General features: G+C 42.2%; 2 protein-coding genes across 4 annotated transcripts in view; one reads left to right on the top strand and one right to left on the bottom strand.

Moving 5' to 3' along the window:
* The first annotated feature begins 5,564 nt into the window (after positions 1-5,564).
* Positions 5,565-21,903, top strand: DCUN1D1 (defective in cullin neddylation 1 domain containing 1). The gene is made up of 7 exons (XM_064721175.1): positions 5,565-5,744; positions 13,285-13,501; positions 14,749-14,917; positions 15,412-15,542; positions 19,530-19,612; positions 19,850-19,946; positions 20,930-21,903. Exons 1-7 carry the CDS (start codon positions 5,742-5,744, stop codon positions 21,007-21,009), a joined length of 780 nt encoding a protein of 259 aa, XP_064577245.1. The 5' UTR covers positions 5,565-5,741; the 3' UTR covers positions 21,010-21,903.
* A 2,825-nt stretch (positions 21,904-24,728) lies between these two features.
* Positions 24,729-25,587, bottom strand: part of ATP11B (ATPase phospholipid transporting 11B (putative)) — a 66,874-nt gene continuing 66,015 nt past the window's right edge. For all 3 annotated transcript variants that reach the window (XR_010441487.1, XR_010441488.1, XM_064721655.1), the window contains one exon: positions 24,729-25,524. The gene's annotated coding sequence lies outside the window, so the exon portion shown is untranslated. The remainder of the gene's footprint in view (positions 25,525-25,587) is intronic.

Raw genomic sequence — 25,587 nt, forward strand, 5'->3', positions numbered from 1 at the left:
GGCACTTGTTTTATCCAGAACTGAATCCTCACACAGAAACATGAGCTCAGCCCTGAGGAGACTCAGCAGCTTGGCATTTATTTTTCTCTCTCTCTGTGACATGGCTGTTTCTAGGCTGACTTTGCTGCACTGAATCTGAACCAAAACATTCAAACTCCCAGCAGGAGGTTCCCTGCCCGCTCAGTCTGCACAGCTTGGCTGCACACAGCCAGTGCAGCAAAACACATTCCCTGGGAGCTGACAAAATGTCCTCCCTCCGGAGCCAGGGGAGACAGATAATCTCAGCAGTGTTCATTCTCCCTCACTTCTCAAAAATTAGCTGGTTTTATCTCTGTAGGTTTCTACTGAGATAGATTTTTCAGATAGTGATGGTTTTGTTTATTTAAGAAATATCTCTTGCAGAAGTCACTCTCAGTTTGCATACTTGAAATGCTTTACAGCAGCGTGATTCAATTGAACTTGGAAATGCTCAAAAAATTATTAAAGGTAGGTTGTTCCTATACCAGTATCTTAGTTAACAAAATATTCATGAATCTTCAGTTTTTTACAAATAAATGTTTGTGTTATGAATGTAAATTGGTAAGAGTCCTAGCATAGTAACATAGCTGTCACTTGTTGTCTCTGAAACACTTAATGGCAGACTAAGAAAAAAATGTTAATGTTTTAAAATGCAGCATTTTAGCATTTGGGCTAAAGGGGTAATCTCTGCTACTAATTTATTATCAATGTACCTTTTCAGATAGTCCTGTAGTTCTGAAACAACAGTCACAGATGTTACAGAACAATGAATCTGAACTGATTCTAGTTGTAATGATTTTTTCTTGCTACCAGAGGAGAGAGGGGGCTGTGTCACGAGATATTGAATGCAGCCACAGTTCATGGTCTGCAGGAAAGAACAAAGGTGTTGGTGTCCCAGACTCAGGCTTCTCTGAGAAGGGTCAGGGAGTGACACTGAGCACTGGTCAGCTTGGAGCAGGAATGGCTCATCCTGCCAGACCACAGGGAGAGCCCTGTGCACATTTCAGTCTTCCCCTGTGGGGATCTCCATCTCTCCTGCACTCTCCAGCTGCTGCCAGTTCCTGTGGCTGGTACCCAGGGAAGCTCTGTGGTGTGGAGCCTCAATCCATGCTGGACGGGGAACCAGGAGAGCAGGACTGTGTTCTTATTTTAGCCACTGACTCACTGTGACTTCAGACAAGTCACTTGCTTGATATTTGTCTGTTTCCTGCTATTTAATGAGGTTGATGGCAATCAAAACACTGATTGATAAATAATTTTCTCTGCTTGTTGGGCAAGTTGTAATTTCAGATGTGGACTAATTCTACTTGGAAGGGGGTTTTTAACCTTTTATACGTCAAATATTGATATCAATACCACAGAGTTACTTAGTTTCCAGTGTGTATATTGTATCCTTTGTTGTAATGACTGTACCAGCTAGATACCAGGAAATCATAGCTTCAAGTCTTGATGCTAATTAAAAAACAAATACTCATGTGGTATTTTGGCAGGACCTTTAAAATTTAGTCAATAGTAGAGGGAAAAAAGTTCATCTGGGCATGCAACTTTTATTAAAGTAACTTGTTGATATGTCCCTTGAAATAGGTACTGCTTTTCAAACAGATCAGGAATTGTCTGTGTTCTGTTCTAAAAAGCTCAGCTGTGCTGATTAGAATGAGTTTACAGAATAATCAATGGCAGTTGATTAAGTTCTGAACTACCAGCTTTTACACAAAGTATGTGCTCAACATACTCAAGATACTTCAACTTCTTGTACAGTTACGTTCCAAATAGAGATTTTTACACACAAATGCCACACAGGTAAGTATCACTTAGTGCCTTTATAATATTGGGGCATATCCTTCTGCATAAGAATTCCATTTGGAAAATAATATGCTCTATTGAATGCTGTGTTAAAAAATCAGTATTGCAGAAATTGATAATTGTAACCTTGGTATTTATTTTTATGTGATCCGACTGAATTTCTTGGAAGAGAGCCTGGATTCTAAAAGCAATTTTGAGACATTTGATGTTAACTTAAAACCTGTTGATTATACAATGAATTCATATTAAAACAAACATGGATGTTCTGGCTGCCCAGGAGCCCCTGACTGCTGCTTGGGGACATTCTGGGCATCAGCCTGGGTGTGCTGAACAACTGCAGTGTGCATCACCTGTCTCTGCTGGGTTTCATTTCTCACTCCCTTTGTCGTCTTTTCATTACAATTGTAGTATTATTATTTGTTATATTTTATTTCAATTTTTAAATTTTTCTCACCTCAACTCATGGGTTTTGCCCCTTTTTTTCCCATCCTCTTCCCCATCCCAGCAGGGGCATACAGCTGTCCTGCTCCTTCCCAGAGATGCTGTCAATGGAAAACTGCTGCTAACAGTGCCTTGGACTGGGTGTAGTAACTTGTTAACCTCTTGTGTAATGCAGGAAGGATGAAAAACTTAATAGAAGGTGAACACCCTTCCCTGTAACCTATCAACAACAATCTTCTGATATTGGTGCTGTGTCACTGCAGGTTAAATTGCTCAGACACCTTCAGGAGGAGTCACACTGTTTACTTCCTCTGTGCTTCTTTCAATGCAGAAAAAACAGAAAAAACCCATTATGGGCTGATAGAGACATTCCCACTGTATCAGCTGAATGGCACAACAGGAGCAGAGCACTGGCTCTGCACCTCTGGATGCCTGCAGAGTGGCATTAACTGCCCTTGTGCAGGATTGCTCATGGACTTTGCTCTCTCTAACCATGGGGCCAGTTTGCAGGCAAAGGGCCACAGCTGTAATCACCCTATGGCTGTTACATCAGGATATGATGCTTTGGTGGTTTCATTTTCTAGAGCACCAATAAATGTGGTTATAAAGACATGTCCAGCCCAAGCTGTCCCAGGTTATTGTTATTCTTCATAAAGCTTTGGGCCTCTTCCTCAGAAAGTGCCCTAAGTTCTCAGCCAGGGGATTACACTAAATGGATTCTGCTTTGACCCAACATGAGACTTGTTTGTCTGCTCAAGAAGAGTGCTCAGGTCAGTGTAAACCAGCTCAGTGTTACATTCAGTCATGCACTTGACACAGTTGGTTTAAAAAAATAAAATCACTGCCTCATTTTCCTGGGGTTCACGTGAGAAGATAAAACATCATTGGCTCACACAAAAAAACAAGGTAAGTGTGTCAGCCTTAAAATAAATTGAACAAGTCATCGTGTTACCCTGGTCAGGGTGATTATGCTGCACATTGCACAATGAAATTTCCTTCTTGTCTGTGTCACTGAGGGCACGTGTCACCTTCACAAGCAGCAGAGCTGGGTGTCCCTGCTCTGACCTGGCCTCCATCCTGCAGGAGCTGTACAAAAGGCAACGTGTAACAAGCCCAGTTCAGGTAACTTACACTTTTTGGTGGCCTCATGCTGCCTCTTGCTTTATAAAGCATCTGGTTTTGCTCAGAAACGGTGAGGGTGAGATTCAGACAGCACACACATCATGGAAGTACCCATCTCCATCTGTAGGCAGGCTCAAACATGTGGGCAGGGGTGGAACTGGGGCAATCTGGCTGTGTCCTGAGCTGTGTGCCTGCCCATTGCAGGGAGCTGTGTTTGGAGAATAACTCAGTCTAGTCAGATCATGGTGACCAAGAGCTCTGGGTAAGGTAACCTAAGATTGAGAAATTCAGCCATATCCCCATGGAAGCACTCTGGAAACCAATACAGAACACTGCAGCTCCCACTAAAATCAGTAACACGACTTACAACCCTTTCCCAGGTACAGTTTCTCCTGAGGAGTGATCTTGAATTGGAAAAAAACCCACAAGAAGTAGTATGCATGCTGTGAATAGCAGCAATATGCATTTCACATTTTTTGATATATTTCATTATCATATCATGGGATGATCTTGTTATCTGCCCTGCTCAGAAGCAGTTAAATATGATTTTTCATACCTTATACAACAGGAATTCATAATATGAGTAATCTAGTAAGTTAGGGAGATCAAACTAAAAGCCAGTTAAAAAACTAAATACAAATACAGAGTGCCCCCATACACTGAAAAAACCCACTGAGAGACCCAGCATTACAAGAAACCTGCAAGATCTGCAGGTATTGGTTAAAAACAAGTCACTTAAAAAATCCTCTTGCTCTCCTGAGGAGTCTCCTGCATGCACAGCTCATCCCTCAGATTATTGTTACATGTCACAATCGTTCTCCAGGTCTAAACTGTGTCTTCAGCTGGCAGGAGGGCTGTCACAGCACGTTACAGTGATGGCAATTAGCTAACTCAATCAAAGAGATTTCCAGGTTTGGCTCTGCCTCCCCTGCCATGGTTACAAGGACTGGGCTGGTGTGCAGTGTTCATGGCTGTTCACTGGCCAATTTGCATCCATCCCCAATTTCAAAATTATGCTCTTTGGTAGGATTTAAGGTATCCAGGCAACTGCTGTCTCCAAGGATAGCTGAATTCAGCTATATTCCCATATACTTGATATCAAGCTCTTAATTTTACTGTTTTGTGCACCAGCAGAATTGGACACTTCACAGGACAGGCCTAATTTTCCTCACTAAATACAACTTAACTCCTCACACTCCCATCTAAGCTTTGCTCTGATTTTCAGGAAAGTCAGCAAGAAACAATTCAGACCCTTTTCTATAAAAACACATGCATAAACTGTGGACATCCACGATGAGGAATGGCTTTTTGAAGTCTTAATTTCTCTGTGGTGTGTGCAGTCATACCAGTCATAATAAATACAGAAGCTTACTTTAATAGCTCCAATCTCAGCAGGAGATGAGAGAACAAGATCAGATCTCAAACCTTTGTCCTTCACAACAGCAGTTTGCCACCACTGTGAGTTTTATCAGCAAGTATTTTGCTTCCCCAAACTCCCTCGGCTGCCAAAAGCCTGCAGTAGGTAGAGTAAGCTTTCCTGGGAAAAAACAACTGTCTGGGATAGTGGTACAAACCGTGATTTAACCATTGCAGCTCCTTCTGCAAGTACGGCTATGCCACTGCAGGAAGAGCTACATCTGTCCACAGCTCCCCAAAGGGGATCACAGCCTGGAGCAGGGAAATCAGGGAAATCTTACAGGCGTGCAGGTGCTCCTCTGTAAAGCTGCTGCCCCGACACTGCACCTTCCCCAGGTGTCCGTGGCTGCTCAGCAGGCGATTCTGCCTCTTCTGTGAATCCATCCTGGAAAGCACGGGGCATTTTCCCATCTCGTTCAGGCCCCCGGGAAGGGCGGCCACACGACCCTGGCGCTCACACTGGATACTCGAAAAGTGTTTGACCTTTTGATACTGACGAAATAGGAACGCACAGGGAGTTCTCCCGACAGAACAGCGGGTCCCGGGGTGAGGAGCCGCTGGGAGCCCGCATGCCCGCCTGCCCCGCCGCATCCCCTCCGAGCCCCAAGCCCACCCCACAACAGCCTCCAGGAGGCTCGGGGGGACTTTTCCCCTCCTTTCCTTCCCTTTCCCTCCCTGCTCGGGCCGAGGCCCCCCCGGTGCTCTCCGCGACCTGAGCGCCGAGCGAGGGCCGCCCGCCGTTCGCTGCCGCCGCTGCCGGGGAACGCGGCCGGGGCCGCCCCCTGCGAGGGCTCCCGGCTCCCCGCACTGCGCATGAGCGGGGGAAGGCGGCGGAAGGGCCCGTGAGGAGCCGGGAGCCGCCGCCGCCGGAGGAAGCGTCGCCGCCGCCGCCCTCAGTGTCCGCCCGAGCCGGGAGGGGAGAGGCCCGCACAGCCCCCACCATGGTGAGCGGCCGCCCGGGGCCCCTCCGGGCCCAGCGTGGCGCCTCGGGGCCGGGCAGGGGCAGCGCGGCCTGGTCGTGGCGCGCTGGGTGTCCGGGAGCGGCCGAATGGCCGGTGTCGGGGCTCCGCAGCCGGGCACGATGTGCTGGCCCGGGCGCTGCTCGTCCTCCTGCCGGGCACGGCAGGGCCGGCGTGCGGAGCCGGGGCCGCGGGGCGGGCGGCGGGGGCTGCTCCGGGCAGGGGCCTAAGCGGGGGGCGCCGGGATCCCGCCCAGGCTCCGACCCGCGGCGCCCCGGCAGGCCCCGCACGGCGGGAGGGGCTCGCTGGCACCTGGTGTGAGGGTTCGGGAGCCTCTGCGAGACAGCGGCCGTGCTGCGGGCGGCTCTGTGCGGGCTGTGCCTGCAGCAGCACCGAGGGAGTGCAAAGGGCTGCCCGCATCCAGGGGCTGCTCGGGGCTTTTCCGCAGGATTTCAGGCGTCTCAGGGCCCGCTAAGTGCTGTCAGCTCACAGGGAAACTTGGGGGTATTGATGCTTCTTGAGCTGGGATTCTGTCGGAGAATTTCTGGATAATTGTTCTAGAGTCTTGGTTGTTTTCATAGAAGTGTTGTAAAGGAGGGCCTTGCAGAGGTCATCCTAGTAAAGGTCTTGTAAAGGTTTATCTTGCGTTTTCTCTTTAATACTCTTCTTATAACTGAGGATTTGCTGTGGATTCCCAAATCGACTGACTTTCTCCTTTGCTTCTTGTAGGGGGAAACTGCAGTGTTTAGAACAGCATTTGCTGGTTTTGTTTGCCTAAACAAAAGAAAAATGTATTCCTTTAATTTAATTAAGGAGGCCCTCGTTGGTTTCTTGCAGTGCCTTATGCACCAGAGGGAACAGTTTATAGTAGTACTTCCAGGCTTTCTCCATATTCAAATGTTGTAACAGCTTTAGCTACTACACCTGTACAATTTAAAGCAGTACTTTTCTGTGGCAGTGTTACAGTCTTAGGAAGGGTGTAGGAGGGAATTGTAAGATGTACTGTGTATGCTTATTGGTATAAAAATATTTTATACTTGCTGTTAATACTATTCTGACAAGCAGAGTTAAAAACATATTAAAAAAATTACAACGTCACCTTTAATTGATGGAGTTACGTTGGCATAAAAATTTGGTTAGCCAGCATTTAAATTAGTGGTGTGCAGACCTCTAATAAACTTGTCACTGTGTAACTAGTATAATTTTTAATTGAATAGTTTAATGAAGATCTTCATTTGTGTTTTTTTATGAGAGCTTAGGACTGAAGTCTGAATAAAGTTCAGACTGTAAGCTTGACTGTCTGAAATTCTGCAAACCCAGTAATGTTACACAACTTTTTATGAAGACTTTTTTCCATAAAAATCACCTAGACCTGTCTCACAGTATATCCAGTGTAGGTAGGAAAAACAGATACCCAGTTGATGAAATAGACAGTTAATGTCTTGAATGTACATATATTATTGGCTAGCTATGAGATTAGAAATTTAAATTGAACCATACTGTAGAAAGTGGCATTATAACAGAAACAGTGAAGCCCGTTACTCAGAGAATATCTTTTTGTGAGGAACAGCAGAGTTCTGTCTGCTTGGTCTTCTTAGAAACACTTAACTGAAGAACCAGCAGACATATTCTGTGTAGCAGTTCTGTGCAGTAGATTGGTATTTATCAGTGTGTGACTGCTCCACTCCTGGCCCCGAGCAGAGCTGGTAGCCCTGTGCAAACAGCTGTGTTCCAGGTTGTGCTTGTTGGCTCCAGCACCCAGGTGAAAGGATGACACTGAAGTGGGACTAAGTGACAGGCTGCAGCTTTTAGAAGCAGTAAATACAGGTATGGATGGTTTCCAGTGCCTGCGTGTAGGATTCTGTCCCTTACTTGTGGTATGGCAAAATCCTCTGTTTGGGTAGGGAAAGGTAGGGAGACTTCACAGAGATCTGAGGATGCCCATCCAGAAACATGAGATTCCATGTCCCATTTTTGTGCCCATGTACACAACTGCTGTGGCTCGTGCTCCCAGAGGCTGTGGCTTGTCCAGCACAGCAAGTGCCGTGGCATAGGCTCCTGCTGCTGGGCCCTGGCTCCCACCTGTCCATGCAGCACTGCCAGATCGAGCCCTGCTGGCTCTGCCTTAGTCTCACCAGTGTCCATATGGCCAGAGCTTTGTGCCTTCAGGACAGAGGTTTCCTGCCCTTGAACCATCTTTGTCCTGGATCTGGAAGGGACACCACCACCCTGGCAGTGTTCCTTGGCTGCTGGGAGCACTCAGCCTTGCTTCATCTGAGCTGAGCAGCACCTGCAGAAGTGCTGTCCTTCACCTTCCCTGGTAGTGTTAGTGCTTCATCCCATCCCAAGGACAGTGGTGTGCCCGTGAATCAAGGCAGAGCAGTGAGCTGGTCCTTTGTACTCTGAGCCATCTTCACTGCCTGTACATTTCTGAATGATTTAATGAATTTAGAACTGTGTGTGGTAATCGAGACAAGTGTGTGATTATCTACATCTTTATCCAGAGCCATGTGCTAGCCTTGTCTCTATTTATATTAACTGTTATATTGTCCAGTTTGTGTTCTCTGAAAAATATTTCTGTGCTGATAAATACATAATTTCTTACTGCAAACCTCAGCTGACAGGAAGTTGTAAAATTTCATATTACAAGAATTTCATGTCTGACGCTGTCTCCTGTAATGTTAGTGTACTTCATGACATTGTTATGTGGTGTTTAACTCCACGAGCTATTTTGCAAGGCCAGCTGTTTATATGTGTAAGCAGTGGTGCATATGCATGTCTGAAGCAGTTTGTTGATATTAAATAGTTGAGGTTTGGTTGTCCCATGGTAAAACTTCAGATTCTTGGCATTGTGCTTCGGACGGAGCAGTCAGAGTGCTAGACAAGATGGTGCATGATTCTGTTTCCTCTCCTAGCTCACCAGAGATCCCTTTGAACTGATACTTTAAATCACTTTTAACTAGAGCCATGAAAAAACTATTCAAGAATATGAACTGCTCTGAGAACAAGGTGTGAAATTTATTATGTAGCTCTTGATATTTTACTCATGTTTTATGGTGCCAATGCAAATATACAGTATGAATAGAGCTTGTGCCCCAGACCAGAGTTAAGAATGCTAAACAACTGGCTGCTTTATGTTGTCCTTTTTTGTTTGGAAAAGTCCTGATTTTTGTATTTCCTTCACCTCTCAGATTGGCATGAATTACCATTATATCTACAGCAATATTCTGGGTAGCTGTAAATTGACCTTCTGCCTGCATGTGAATACTGAAATTATTTTACCCATTAAAAGAACATTATAGAGGCTGGAAAGCAACTTTAATTTTATGTTGTGATTTTTGCCTTGGATTTTATGTCTCAACACACTTTTTAAGTCTTTTTGTTCTGTTCCACTGCAGCCAAGTAGATTTCACATCAGTTTGAAACAGAAGCTTACAGATGTCCTGACTGTCTTACTTTAGAGAAACTGCTGTGGAAAATAAAATGTAATTGAAGGACAAGTTTGTTTACAGTATTCAGAAACTGTGGCTATTTGCTTTCATTGTTTTTGTCTTTACCTTAGATTTTTTTTGTAGTATACCTGTGTGCCATCACTGTTGGTGGGTTAAGATGCAGTTCTGTCTGTTTGTAGATTTTTGTTGTAATTAACGTTTTTCTTACAAAACAAAAAAATACTCATGATTCTGCCTTTTGGGCTTTAGCCATGTGTTTGTTGAATACAAGCAGTAAAGCAGACGTTTTTGGGTGCCTTTGGTTCCTGTCATGGATCCAGTCCGAGGCGGGGTGGTTCAGGAGCAGCGCTCCCTGGCCATTGGTGTCACATCGAGGGACAGGAGCGCGGTCGGGTGAGGGGCTGGCCCTGAGCTGGGTCCGTGGCAGGAGCAGGGACCTTCCCCAGCTCCTGCTGGGGTCCGAGTGCCTCCGTGTAAAGGCCCAGACTTCGTGGAGGTTGATACTATTTTAGAAAAGGCTTTTACCTGTCACATGCATGAGAACTTAACAGGCTTTTCTTTGAGTCCTGCCTGAAACAAAAGCGCAGATGTCACATCGTTCAGATTCCTTTGCTTAGCAGTGAAACTCGCAGGGTTTGGAAGGTCTGTATCTGGCTGGGGAAGGTGCAAAGCAGTCGCTCACTGAGGAATGGCTCTGTGAATGCCTTCCCTGGGGGCTGCAAGGGAGTCTGGGCAGCAGAACCCATCGAGCCCTGCTTGTCTCGCTGGGGCCTCAGGGGACCTTGGAGCCGAGTCCAAGAGCAGGCTCCGGGCGGGACCCTCAGCGCCCGCTCCGGGCAGTGCGGGACAAAGGTTGGTGCTGTTTCCCATGAGCCTTATCCAGGAGAGTGGAGCCCTCATCCAGCTGTTAACTGTCTGCAAAATATTGATGACCAGTGTGCAGAACTTATCTTTGAATCTGGGGTGACTAAAAACAGTGCAGAAGATAAGGAAAAATAATGCTGTAGTCAGAGCTGGTAGAGAAGTTCTAGCATTTTTTGTACCTGAGACTAGGAGAAAAAAATACGTGGGGAAATAAAAGTCCAAGTATTTTAATTTTTATTTGTAATTTTCCACTGAAGTATCTGATCAAGGAAAGGATATTGAATTAGAATATTCAAATTTGGTACTTCATTGTAAGAGGCAAATGTTCATTTTAAAATTAAAATTATAGAACCAGATGTTAATTAGAATAAGTGTAGTTTTATGAATCTACACAATGTAGCTTTTCATTTGGAGAAGTTATTCTGTGTTTTAAGAGTAAGGTTATCTGTCTTGTGACATCCTTATTATGAAAGGTAGCTTGGATACCGCACAAACTTGATCAAAGGCTTGCAGAACTGAATTTTTCCATTGCCTTTTGATCCAAGAAATAAGAGTACAAATTTGTTTCATTTGCTTTCTATTGGTGTTCATTTGTATATATAGGCAAGACACATATATGTTAAATAAAATTCTATCTTCCTTTTTAACCTGTGTTAAAGCTGAGATGTTTTACATGGATTGTGTTGCATTACAGTGAGCACAATTTCAGTGTCAGGTATTTGTTGCCTGATGACTGTTGGATTAAAGGTTATGTGCTGCTCTGTATTGCACTTGAAACAATAATAGAGTATTAGTGCTCAGTGTCTAGAAATAGCCCTCAAAAGTGCAGAAGGTTTGGAACCTGTTCCTGCTTGAAGTGTGGGTCTTTAATGTGCTGGAAGAAGAGCTATAACGGGATAATAAAAACTCAGCAGTAATTCCATCTCTTGCTGTCCTGTAGTAGGCCTGCAGAGAGTGCCCAGTCACTTAGGATGTGGAGTGTCCTGTCCATATTGGCAAGGTTCTGCAGAAGCATTCATCAAATATAGAGAAAGGGTTTTGGCACTTCACTAAAAATAAGCTCATATTTGACCAGGAAAAATACGAATATTAAAGAAAAAGATTATGGCTGAACAGTGTGATTTATTGCATCTTATACCTTACTGAATGTTGTAATTAGCTGCTTGATCCTCTGCAATTTCAATCTTCTTTTAAAAAGGTTTTATGTTGTTGCTATCACTTAGGGAGCCCCAAGCATGGAAAAATCTCTTGTACATATGTAGAATTTAAATTTTATCATAAAAGGCATTTAAGCTGCAAGCTTTTGTTCTAACAAATTGCACTCTTCTTTTATGTGAACAAGATGCAGAACATGCCACCTTCTGTGGTCCTGGGCATCCATGGTAAAGCCTACTTAAACCTGTTCCTTGACATTTGTGGGATGTCACTGCTTTTAGAGCTCACCCTTGCAGGCACAGGGAAGAACAAACCCCTCTCTCCTGGGGTTTTGGAGAGTACTCACTATTAAATGGGCTATGCATACTTATGTGTACACGTTTTGAAAAAAACCCAAAATACTAAAGATTAAAGGCACCAGCTTTGTAAAGAAAAAAAGGAAAGCTAAGGTAATTAGGTATGGCTGCCCTATAGTGCAGCTGAGTCTGTGGTGATGCAGCAGTCTGGCTGTGTGGAACTGATTAGAGGAAGCTGGTAATTGATAGAGGAATTTAAATTTGGGATTGTTTCATCTTCGTTTGGGATTTCTTTCAGTGGTTTGTTTTCAATAATCTGAGTTTACAATACATTTTAAAAAGCTGCAACTAAAAATCTATTTAGTCATTCCTGGAAGTTGTTCCACGTGGCCTTGTCAGTGTAAGAGATTTTTGTGGAAGTGTGAGCTCAGTAGTGCAAGGTGCTGAGTGTCTGCTCTGGAGCCAGGCATTGACACATGGGGGGCACAGGAGCTGAGCTCAGGGTATTGTTCTGTTCAGTGTATTATATGGGTATCAGTTTATTCCAAATGTGATGTTCTTGTATTTTTTTTCAGTAAGTCTGAAGCTGGTGACTTAACTATTCTTACAAATAAGTGTTCACACTCATCATCAAGCCACAGAAAACTAATCTTGACTTTTAGGGCAGATGAATTTGTGCTCTGAAGCATTAGTTATTTTTTCTTATGATGATGTGATTGAACACTAATTAACACTTTGGAATTGAGAGCTTGAGCACATACTGCTCCTAAATCATTCTCTGGCTGAATCTTATCATGTCATGGGATTTTTTTTTGCCCTTTTTCTCCATATTCACTGAGAAGGAGCTGTTGAAATTACAGATACAATAATGAACAGAATATACAAGTTTTGGTTAGAATACAAAGTAAACTAAAAATTTTTGTTTGAAATACTTGTGCCATGCAAGGAATCCAGGCCTGATTTAAAATTTTGTCAGAACTTTTCTGTACCAAGTTGTAACCTTGGGAGTGTTTGCTTTGACTGTATTGAGTGAGCTGTGGATGTAGTGCAGGAGCTGTGATTGCTTTCTCTTGATGAGCAGTTAGTTTTGTGTAACTCATACCCTTGAAATCCTGAGTGTGCTTCTCCTCATCAGAAATATCCTTGGGAATCCTCTGTGCTGATAAGCAGCAAATGTGTGTTCAGTTCTGGGCTGGAGCAGGGCGGGATGGCTGGCTCTGGGCAGGAGGCCTGGAATTCCCGGGCTCGCACCTTGGCTGCTCCCTCCCCCGCCTGCCTCAGGCACCGCTGCCTCTTTTCCTGAGCTTCGGTTCCGCACCTGGGAAATGGAGACAATGCCTGCTCGCTGGAATGTTTTGCAAGTTATGTAGGTGGAGCTGAGAACCTTCAAAGTGAAAAATCTCTTTAAAGGAAAAGAAGTCTTGAAGGTGTTTCAGTGTGTAGCTCCCTGAGCTGGTGTCCCAGCCTGGTCCCTTGCTGCCATCAAGAGGCCCCTCAGGAGATCCCGGACAGGTGTGGCCCTGGTCCTGCAGTCGCTGGGACCAAAGGGACCCCAGCCTGATGCTCAGAGGGGCTCAACAGCTCAGTGGCCTGCTCTGCCCCACCTCTGGAGGAACTGGATCAGATACTTTGATATCCTAATTGCTTGGGATAAAGATACCGATTTAAAAAGCTTTAAGAGACTGGTTTTTATTTACTGGTGGGGTTTTTTTTTGTCCAGTAGACATTTCTAGTTACAGTATTGTCTGTTTTCACTAGAACAAGTTGAAATCATCACAGAAGGATAAAGTGCGTCAGTTTATGGTCTTCACACAATCTAGTGAAAAGACAGCAGTGAGTTGTCTGTCTCAAAATGACTGGAAGTTAGATGTTGCAACAGACAACTTTTTCCAAAACCCTGAACTTTATATACGAGAGAGTGTTAAAGGATCACTGGACAGAAAGAAGTTAGAACAACTATATAACAGATACAAAGGTGAGTACCCTGAATTTTAAAGCTTATTTCATACTTGTATAATTCTTATTTACAATGTATTGGTGATATTGTGCTTTTGTGCTGGGAAATCTTAACTGACTCTTTCAGCTTTTTTTTCTGTGCTAATAATACAAATTAGAAGGGAAATATAGGTAGGTTTCTGCTTCACAAGGATTACATGCAGTTACTTTATGTGCTCTGAATGTATCTACATTTGTAGGATATTAGGGTCTGAGCTAGAGCTGTGTGTGCAGTGAGTAGTTGTGATGGTTAATGAGGATTTTAGGTAAGTCTCCTGAGGAAGGCACATCACACAGGACTTGTTCCTGACAAAGGACAAGGTGGTTGCATACTAGGGATGGGTTCTACCTTAGTTTTTATTCAGCTTGTTATTATTAGAGAGTGTAAAAGAAAACAGAGTCTCTGTATCTGTTATATAGCCAGTGTTCAACTGATAGCCTATCACGTAAAGTGGATTCAGTAGAACAGAACAAATCCTGTGTTTTAGCACTTAATCTAAAGGTGAGTGCTCTGTTTTCTGTCAGTTTTCCTATGTTTTATATGTATAATCCAAATACCATTTTTGTGAAGTCTGTGTTGGCTTGTGTTAGTGGATCTTTGTTAGCACAGTTGAAATGTGAGCATCTCACTTCCAGACCAGATGTTGATTCCTTTGTGGAAAGAGGAGTGGACCTGGCTGACTTGGAATTGCTAATGGAGCAGCATAACTTCCCCCTGGAGGTTTCTGTGTCCAACCTCTGCATGCTGGAAACCTCCTGTGGGCCCGGAAATGCCTAAATCTGCTCTTGGGGGAGCTGTGGATGGGCAGATTTGGGTGTTGGTACAGCTTGGAAATGATCACTGCAGAATGGCTTCTGTGGGAACACAGCTCATGAGTCTGACCAAAGAGGCCAAAAATGGAGTGTGCCGGGGGGAGAGAATGAATGAATGAGTCAGAAGATCCTGCACATTATTAGGCAGAAAATAAATGTTTGTGGTGCTTTTGTCTCTCAATTAAAATAACATGATCTTCATTGTATGGGAGGCTTTATTGCAGTAACTGCCTCAATTGTTAAAGCTTAACCATTGGGAGCACTCATTTAATTTTGTTTTTAAAATATTCTCTTATAAGGGCAGATCCCAAAAATGGTATCTTGAAAATGCTTCCTTGTCCTAAATACACTTATTGAACAAATTAGCTTTTTCAAGTGTCTGTTTTTCTTGATCCTTATTTTTCTGTGCCCAAGATCCTCAAGATGAAAACAAGATTGGTATAGATGGAATTCAGCAGTTCTGTGATGACCTAGCCCTCGACCCAGCCAGCATCACCGTGCTCATCATCGCGTGGAAGTTCCGGGCTGCCACCCAGTGTGAATTCTCAAAGCTGGAGTTCATGGATGGAATGACTGAGCTGGGGTAAGTGCTCACTGAGGGTTGGATGGTCCCAGTGTGATCCAGGGTCCTGCTTTGGGGAATTCTCACTCTTGGTGTCCTTTCTGAGGTGTTTCAGAGCCCAGCATGGCTCGTCTGCCTCTGGAAAACACAGCCCCCCCTTGGTTGTGTGAGGGTTGTGTGTGGCTGGCACAGAGCTGCTCTGGCAGCTGGAGCAGGGATGTTGGGCACACCTGGGGTTTCTCTGCCTTGTGACACTGCAGGAGTCTTTATCACATCTTCCTAAAAATTTTGTGGATTCTGGAACCTGGTATGTCAGTTGTATGTGCAAATGCAACATGAAGAAATAACAAATGAAATTCTTGTAGAGGTTCAGACTCATCAAAGGCTTCCTGAATTCTGTTTTGATAACCATATTGTATTCTACAAACAGTTTATACATTTTTGTTTAACTCATGTTTTTATGGCAAAATGAATAATAAATAAATATACAAACAAATGTGCTTTTTAAAATGCAGATGTGACAGCATAGAAAAACTGAAGGCCCAGATTCCTAAAATGGAACAAGAATTAAAAGAGCCAGGAAGATTTAAGGATTTTTATCAATTTACTTTCAACTTTGCAAAGAACCCAGGACAGAAAGGTTTAGGTATGTATTCTAATTCACAAGCATTTGTTCATAAATATTGGAAATGGCTAATTAAAGCTGTAAATGAATGTATTATTGTGATCCAATGAATCTGAAAGATAATCACCCTTGGGTTAAAATACATCTCTGTGTTTAGAAAGATAGATGTCAGTTTAAGGTATTCAAATTGATTATTAATAAAGGCTACAGAATTTAATGGGAGAAGGTTTATTCGTTCACTCAGAGTGAGTGCAGTTCTCAGTGAGCACAATGGATTATGTTCTTATATTAAAGACATAATTGCACCACTTAGAATTTGCAGCACTGAACAGATTAATTGAATTTTTACTTTTAGGATAAATTGAAGCTGTAAAACCATTTTCTGTGTAAGTACATTTGTACAGTCCCTTGTAACACCAGAAATTCTTGCAAATGTCTTAGCAGGACAGAACTGGAATGGTACAAATGGATTCCTGTGTTCTGGGCCTGATGCCTGCTGGTGTCTACCTACAGAGTTTTTTTTTCCCTTACCTCACTGAAGGCTTTTTGTCATTATTTCAGAGTTCACACATGGAGTATGGCTTTAGTGGATGTAACAGGTAGAGTGGAAAAATAACTTACTAAAAATAATTTCAGAACATCACAGTTTGGATGGAATTAAAGCAACAAACTGTAGCTCTGTCTATTCGAAACAATAAAAATGAGGGAATAAAAATTTCTTTCAAGCAGTGATGTTTAGCAGCCAGGATGTACATTCATTTCTCTACAGTGAGATTTGGCTATTAGCCATAACTAGCTTTTCATGATTCTGTAACTTCTTAAGTTAATTTTTCTGGTTTTGAGAAATAATAAAATATGGAAAGGCTGGTAGGTTCTTCCTTTGCAGGTTGTGAATTTGTTCTTCTCAGTAATGAAAATGCTCTCAACTGGCTGCCACTGGACAGCTTTGCATTCCCAGGCTGTGTAAAGATGAGTTTTCTGCTTTAGTTTTACTGGCTTTTATGTACTGACCAACTTTTGACTTAAAATGAGTATTGAAAAATAAGTAAATAAGCAAAAGTTCTGTGTCCTTCTTTGACATCTGGCTGTTATCTTGTTCGTTGTTTTCAGTGGATTGTGAATTTCATTGTATCCAAAGAAGCTAAAAGTGCTGCTAAACCATCTGAAAATACTTGTGCATGCTTGTAGTCATTTCTGAATCATGCAAATAAATGAATAGGCTGATTTGTATTTCTTGTAGAAAATCATCATAATTTTTTTAGGCTGCTACAACAAGGGAAATGTGGACAGCAGCTGAATTGTGGGATTAATTTCCCAGGAAAACTCATTCACTTGCTTTATTTCTCATTCATCATAAAGCTTTTCCTGCATGTTCAGCTCTAGCAGTGGCAGACAGGTGTAGTTTTCTGAGATCCTTGTGGCATATACATAGTGTAAGATAGGCTTTGAAATTGTTTTTGTTTTAAAATCTGGGTCTGGAAGTCTGAGCCTAAAGTCTGGATGCTTCCCAGCCATTTTGGTGCTCATAAATACACAGTTCTAGGCATGAATTTACAACAGGGCAGAATAATTCTGGAAACCCTGGAGCAAAACAATACTGGGAGAAATACAGAGCTGCAAAGTAAGTGCTGCTAGTTAGGCAATTAATTTTGGTGTGTCTAAATAACTGCTTGTAGGAACTTGCCAAATTGATTTTAATGTATATTGGCCTCTAATCTTGCAAACATTGTGCAGTAGTTCAGGCACAGTTCTGGAAATATATTTCCTCTGCATAATTCCTACTACTGTGTAAGTAGGAGGGTGTCTGAAAAGTTCTTGTGCTATTTGCATCTCACTGGAGAATTCCCTGTAGCTGCTGTTCATCTCAAACTTTGTTTGCTTCTCTTGCATCTCTGTGGATAAAATTCAAAATGGAGGAATTTTGAGACTCTTCTGTTTGATCCAGGAGGATTTCACTGAGCATTTTCACACTTACAGAAATCTAAAATTGTATCTTTACCTTCCAGTTTGCTATTTAATATAATTTATTTTTAAAAATGTAGTTTGTCCCAAGGTGTTATGTCATCATGCTTTACATGTTTGGACTCATGCAGCAAGTTTGAGGTTGCAGCACCCTGAGATTTAGCTTTTAACAGCCTTTGCTTAGCCACAAGAATTACCTCAAAATTGTATAAAGATGTCAGAATGCACAGTTTGTTTATAGTGATTGTTTACAAACCAGTGCAAAATGCAGTGATTTGATCACCTTGCCTTTTTATATGCACACCATTAATGCAGCACAAGTAAATAAAACTTAGTTTTTAATCTTTTTCCTTGAGGAACTGATCAGCTTCCTCTGAAGTTTGTATCTATTAATTTTTAGAAAGACAGTAGTTTTAGTTGAAAGCTAAAATGTATTTTTTTTGTACCTGAATCTGCTGTTAAAGAGAGACTTTGAGCCTCTACAGTCTTGAATGAGTTGCCATTTTCAGATGCAGCTTTATTTACTGAGGAGTAGTGACTTCTGTGTAATTTGTCACTGCTTCTTGCACTTTTGTCTGAAATCAAACCTCTTTGCAGCTTTACAGCAGAAAATCCTTCACAAATTTTATTCTCTGCTTTGGTCAGGAGATACTATAATGTGACTCTGCTGTTTGAGAACTTTTAATATCAGATGCTAAACAATTCTGCAACTCCTCATCAGCTCCTATTTTCCCTCCAGCAATGCAGATTTCATACTTTGTTTTGTTTATGTTGGTTTCACCTCCAAGATCCACCTCCCTGGGTTCTTTTAAATATTTGGGCATCCTGGGGGAAGGAAGGGAGTGGAGCTCTTGGTTTATTGGTGTGGATTTTTTTCTTCTTTTCCTGAGGTGTGCAGTTGATCCTGTGCCTTCTCCCCCTGCTTCCACAAGGGGATTGTTTATAGAAGAACTTTGCTAGTCTGCCATAAGAGCTTTTTTAAAAAAGAGGCCGCTTAGCTGGGCAGCCTTTTGGGGTCACTGTGTGATTCCTGTGGCTGAGGATGCTGAATTGGGCAATTCCCAGTGAGTGGGGTTTGGTGCTGCAGCAATCCCCAGGTCATTCCTGCAAGTGCAGCTGCCCCTGGGCACAGCTGTGGGTTCCAAATCTCCTGATGTGCTCCCAGGCTCCTGCCTGCCCCTCCTGGCCCCAGGGAGGGGGATTGGCTCTGGCCCAGCCACACCAGCCGGGTTCTGGGAGCTGCTGGCAGGCAGGGGCTGCTCTCCAGCCTGTCAGGCCAGGCCTCTCTCATTCCTAACAAGCAGCAATTCAACTGGAGGCTTGGAAAGAAGAACAAAAAAAGCCAACTCACCACAAAAAACACCCAACAAACAAAAGGAAAAAAATCCCAAACCAAAACGGCCAAAAACTACCCCAAAGCACCAACAAAGAAACCCCAAACAAAAGCAAATACTCAACCAAAACAACACCACCAACAAATAAATCAACAATCGTCTGTCTGCTCAAGGACACTACCCAGAGTCTCTTTCAAAAGGAAATCTTGACTACAGAAATGAGCATTTGACAAAAGTCTCATTACACAGGCAGCACTTGTAATAAGGTTGCCTTATGAATGAAATCATTAAAAAAATGAAAATGAAATCATTAAAAGTTGGTTTTATCTAAATTGTATTTTGTACATTAAAAAAAGAAAGTCTCAGTACAAAATACTACAAATTTTCTTTTCAAGCCAATAGCATCTTTAACTGAAAATATTTTGCTGACTTTTAACTAAAGTATTGTTAGATAGCAAAAGGCATATGCAATGTTCTGGGGGGTTTTGGATATGTTAGATATTAATATGGGCAATCTTCAGTTCTGTAAAATATAAAATATGTGTGTAACACTTTATTTATGGTTGCCTTTTTGTAAAGGATCCATGAGTATATTTGCATGAGTTTAATCTTTTCATGTTTATGGATACATGATTCATCCTGGTGTTAGATACTTGTGGAGATTATGTATTTGATATGTACATCTCTAAAAGTCATTATTTTAATATTACAGATTTAGAAATGGCCATTGCCTACTGGAATTTAGTACTTAATGGAAGATTTAAATTTCTAGACTTGTGGAACAAATTTTTGTTGGTAAGTTTAAACCTTTACCTAATGTGGACTGAAGTATTTTCAGACCTTGGAAGATAAACATGTTTAAGTTATTGAGTAGATGAAATAAGACTGTCTTGACCTAAATCCCAGATATTCACAGTGTGTACAACAGAAATATGTTTTGGGGATATGGATGTGTTTGAGACAGTAAAAATGAATGTCTAATAGGGTTTGAATTTATTTTTTTAAATATAAATTTTCCACCTCTCCAAACAGGAGCATCATAAAAGATCAATTCCTAAGGATACCTGGAACCTTCTTCTAGACTTTAGTACAATGATAGCAGATGACATGTCTAACTATGATGAGGAAGGTAAACATTGCCATTTTCTCTCATTAACTTCTAACTGTGTTTTATGTTACATTTATTACTGTGCATCTGCTTTGGCACAACCTCAAAAGCAGCTCCATTAAAGTATTTCTGGTGATCTGAAGTCCAGTTAGGGCTGCTTTAATGCATGTTGTAATCAGATCTGTTATTAATGTTTTAAAAAGAAATGCTGGCGCTTTCACGGAATCCATTTTCTTTCTTTGTTCTAAGCTCAGCCACAAATTCTTTCTTACTGAGACAACCTCACATTCTTTCTTATTGAGACAAACCCTGCTATATGTCCATTTCAAACCCACAGATTTAGTGTTGGTGCAGTTCTGGCATCTTCATCCAAGTAACTGATCCGTGGTTTGTGCAGCTCTGTGTAGGGTCCTCTGGTTACTGCATTTCATAGCTGAGGATGTTTTTAACTCTGGTTGCTTCAGTTTATGTGAGCCTTGGACATGTTCTGACATAGAAGTGAAGCTGGCAGCACACAGGGGCTGCTGAACAGAACTCACTTCCTACCAAATGTGATTCTTGTAAATTCTGTATCGATCTTTCCCCTTCAGCCCATGTGCAGCCAAGAGCAGCTGACTGCCCTCAGCCCTTGGCAGCACATCTTCAGTGAGGGGGGAAACTCAACTTGGGATGCCTCCAGAGCAGAGGGCAGCAAACTGCTCCAACTTTATTTGTAATTATGGACTGTCCTCATTCCCTTGTCAGTGTTGAGTTAGGATTTTGGTCAGTTTTTTGTTTTTGTCTGGAAGATAACCCTTGAAAGTGATGTGTATTAACTGGCTTTAAAGGAAGCAGAAATATTTAATCAGCTCTTAAATTTCAAGCAGGAAAATAAAATTATATTTTTTTGCTTCAAACTCTGTCTAGTTTAATACTGGAAAGCAAGTATCTTGTCTGGATATGAAGCTTGTGAAAGAATGCCTTGTTGAACCAAGTTCTTACATTCTGATGTTTTCCTCTTTTAGGGGCATGGCCAGTTCTTATTGATGACTTTGTGGAATTTGCACGCCCTCAAATTGCTGGGACAAAAAGTACGACAGTGTAGCACTAAAGGACCCTTCTAGAGTGTACATAGTCTGTACAATACCTGAAATGGAAAATTGCACAGTCAATTTCTGCTGGCTGGACTGAACTGAAGATCAATCCTCACAATATGGCTGAGGGTTGAGACAAACCTTTAAGGATACATCTTGGACCATATCATATTTCATTCTTCTACTGGTGGTTTGGGCTTTTCTTCTAGTCTGGACCACTCTTGCCCGTTAAAATTCCAACACTGTGGATTTCATCATGGATTTATTTTTTGTTGGTGGATCACCCTAGTTTCATCTCCCATAAGTCCTAGAAGCTTTATTATTATTTTGAGGTTTCTGATTTCACATAAAGCACAACGCTGGTCCATCATCAGACAACTGTTGTATGGCATCTGAATCAAAACAATTTTTAAAAGAACCCTTAAATACACACTTGGGGCTCGTTGCAAAGACTGTACTGATAGCACTTCCTGCAAGAGTGATATATTTAAGTGTACTGGGTCCGAGTTTTTTCTTTTCTGGAAAAGTGCAGGTGTCGTCTGAGTTTGAGTCTCCGGTCACAGCAGTGGCAGCAATGACCCAGGAGCCCCAGGGCTGTTGATTGGAGGTCTCTGGTGCCTGGCTGAGGCTGGCTGAGGCTCTGCTGCTCTGGGGACAGCTTGGGGACAACACGACTCGAGCACTTCCCCGTGGGCCCCGGCAGAGCCCGCAGTGGGCCGAGCTGTGTCCCCACAGAAGCCAGCGTTCTCTGGGTTACTCTCTAAGAAATCAGATTTCAGTACAGTTTTGAAATGCTTATCTGTCTGTCAAAGAAAGGTTTTTCATTTCTGTGGAAATCAAACACTTGAATATACTGAATTTGTGTCTTAACTGTTTGCTACACAATACAGTATTTTAAATTGAGACATGTGACTTTTATGGCTGAGGTGTGACAAAGCAAATGGCCCTGTTGTACAAGAAGCTGGTGAGGTTGATGTGAATCTGGGTTTTGAAACCGTTATCCTGGTAAGTTAAATCTTCATAACATAGAGGTACTGCCATTATGGATGACACCCTTTTTTAAATTATTTTGCTGAGTTTTCCTTAAATTGACTTATCACTGTGGTTGCCAAATACAGAAATTCAGTGTAAAGCTTTCCCAAACAAGCACAGATCAGATACAAACTACTACACTGGCTTTGTTTAAATTATTTTGTTGATCATCACTACTTCTGTCTTGCTGCATTTGACTAAATGGCTTCATTTGGATCAAAGCAGGTTTTATCAGATGCAATTCTTTAATAATACAAGAGCTCTTGAGCTGCTTTTATGGTCTTTTACTCCTCACTGAGTTACTTGGGAAGAGATGTGAAAAATCCCGCTCTGGAAAACAAGCTGGAAAGAACGAGCTCCAGGAGAGGAGACAGACCATACTTACAAGTGAGAAGAGGGGGTTGAAGTCCATGCTCTAAATAGTGCCCTGATAAGGCAAGAATTATTCTTGAGATGAGTCACTGGTACTTGCACTAGACTGCAGCACGATTTTATGCAGATGCTAAAAGTATTTTAAAGAAAAATTGACTATTAAACAGCTAAAATTTTTATTTGTACTCTGTGCAGTTGACCTTAAGGCTGGCTCCCCTTACAGCAGTGCCCTTTTGGCAAATCCAGTTGTGCATTTATTCCAAAAATACAGTTCCTCAAAAACATTGCAGACTTTATCCAGCTACTGGAATTGGCTATGCCAAAAACTGTGTGTTTTGCTGCTTTCAGTATTTCCTTTCTCAGTTTTGTGTAAATAAAATCGGGGGACTTGAAATTATGGGGTGGGTGGGGTGGAAAAAAAAAGCTCGACAAGGTTATCTCTGCGTGCTGTTTTCTGTCTTGAGGGTTTTGGTACTGTTTCAGATTGATTAGTTCAAGGATGCTGTGCTTGGAGAGGAGAACTGACTTGCTTTTCTTCCCAATGCAGGCTTGCTCCTCAAAAAAGTCAGGGGTTGGGCAATGGCAAAATGCCGTGGTGTTTTAGAGACTCTTCCTTTTGAATGCAAGATCTTTCCAACAAAATAGTGTTGTCATCAGTTTGGTACTACATGCTTATAATTACTGTGTAATTATAAAGAAATACATAAAAACTTTGACTAATTATGTTGCAGAAAAGGGTTATTTGTGCTATCATGGCATCTTAAAAGTATTTCAAAATGACTGAAGTTGAAAGAAACATTGATTTAACAGGGTGTTGTTCTAAGGACAAAATGCCTGGTTACAGGGAATATTTTGTACTGAAACGTGCTCGGATGTGGCCATGTGGTTTTTTTCCTTTATATATGTGTGGGGTTGTTTTTTGTTTTTTTGGTTTTATTTTTTTTTTTAAGAATGCAGCCAGTTGCTTACTTGGATTGCTTTAATTCGTAAGTGCTTATGTCTTCAATTTGATGATCTCCCCGCAAATGGATTGATTTAATTTTGCCAAATGTCAAGAAAAAAAAAAAAGGCAAACATCAAGTTTGTAAACTGTTTTTATACATTAAAATATGTACAAAATTAGAAGTGCCCTGATATAAAACACTTAATCTTGAGATTATATTTAGTAAAAACCCATCATTTACATATCTCTGTAAGTTCAAAATGTAACTTCTTACAATCCCTCTCATTACCAACAGAGGCAATAAAGCTCCAGTGAAATTGCCATGACTGAGGTTTGTACTGCATTGTTTCAGTGTATTATTTGTAAAATTTATTTCTGGAATGTGCTTTTAGGGAGTGGGGGGGAAAAAAAGCATGGAATACATGTGTTCTGCATAAAGTACAGTTCAGGGCAAGTCTTTCTTTTGGGTGGGGGAAAAAAATCTAAAAGCTGCTCCTCCACCTTGTGTGGAGGGAGACACCACACACTGCAGTGGCTCAGCTCTGCCTCAAGTACAGCACTAAAGCCACTCCTTATTGATCAGCCTGTTAATAGGTAACTTATGACTTGCCTCAAAACTGTTTTACAGTGAAATCCATACTGACACATCCTTATTTAAGAAAGATATAATTTTTTTTAAGAATGCATTTAATAAACTTTTGTCATTCACACTTTTATTTAAATAATGTTGCTGGAAGTCTCTGTAGATTTTATTTGAGGATGGTAAATTGTCTGGGTTGGCTTTTAAACAAATACCAGTGATGCCCTGCAGGCCTGAGCTCTCCAGCAGTTGCCCACACCATTAAATACTTGCTGTAATTATAATTTCATCTATCAAAAATAGGCCTTAGATTTGTAAATATGAAGCTGCTTTAGTACCAATGTTTACTAAAGCAGAAGTATCTGCAGAAAATAAACACCAAGAGTTTTGCTCCTGAATAGGCACCTGTACCTGACCATTTGAACTGGCAGAAAACTCGACAGCCAGCTTCTGGAATTGTCAGCAAAAGCTGCCTAAATGCAATTTGAATGTTTTGCATGAAACCGCAGCCGTGTCTTTTCTAAACTCAACTCTGTGTTTGTGGAATATACAAATTCAAGCCTTTTTCAGTGTTCAGAGGACAACTGGCAGGAGTCTGAGGGATAAATCAAAATATGGCGAGGAACCTGGGAGGGTGAGATGAGGGGCTGTAAGAATTGTGTGGGGAGAGGCCCAGGTTTGTTATCTTCTTTTTCTTGCTGGTGATTTCTCTCCAGCCCTGCTCCTGACTGTTCCTAGGCCAGGGTGCAGCCAGCCTGGTTTTGCTCTGCCATCTTTACCAGTTACATAATTAAAACAATGACTCAGCTAGAAGTGAAAATTTTATTTAATAAATATAATTTCCATAAACCATTTTCAAAACAACTACTGACCAAGCTGTACAAGGAGCAAGCACACAGCCTCGCTGTCAAAGGAGCAAAAAGAACATGAGGCAGCCACAGTGTCAGAGGTCCAAAATTCTTTGTATTACTTATTGCTCATTTCCAGTAGGCAACACCCCTAATCTGCCTAAAATTAAGGATCAACAGCTTTTAAAAGATACTTGCAGAGATGAAACCATTTGTTTTTTCCTGCAAAGAAGCAAGCTCAATCCCTCTTCAGTAAAAAAACAGGAGGCTAGATGATGATTTATTTTTGTATGCATAAAACCTGAAATCTGTCATAAGGACTGCAACTAGGAATTGTAAAAATATATTCTTTGAGATACAAATTAAGATCCTCCTGGAGCAATGTGCGCCTCATTTTTAACCCTTTTCAACTGCACGCTCCACAGATCATCTTTTATCCTGTTGTCAAAACGTAAAAGGGTGAGAACCTGCTGCAGTTTGAAGGAATTTCCTTGAAAACAGCTGAGGAGAGATGAATAAAGCCCCAGGCCTCGGAGGTGCTGCCGGGGTCTCTTACAGCCGAGCCAAGCGTCGCTCTGAGCCTGCGGGAGCTGCGCGTTTGTGTCCCGGAGCTGTTCCCCCGCGGGGACGCGGAGCGGCTCAGCCGGAGCCGGGCGGCGGCAGCAGCGGCACCAAGGTCCCCGAAGGAGCAGCAGCACAGGCGGCTCGGAGGGCTCTGAGCCGGTCCTGACGCCTTGGGAGCAGCACTGAGCTGAAGGGAGAGAGAAACCCATAGGAAGCAGAAGCCTGGCACAGCCCTGGCACAGCCCTGGCA

This window comes from Zonotrichia leucophrys, chromosome 9 (genome assembly GCF_028769735.1).
Source record: "Zonotrichia leucophrys gambelii isolate GWCS_2022_RI chromosome 9, RI_Zleu_2.0, whole genome shotgun sequence".
NCBI lineage: Eukaryota > Metazoa > Chordata > Aves > Passeriformes > Passerellidae > Zonotrichia > Zonotrichia leucophrys.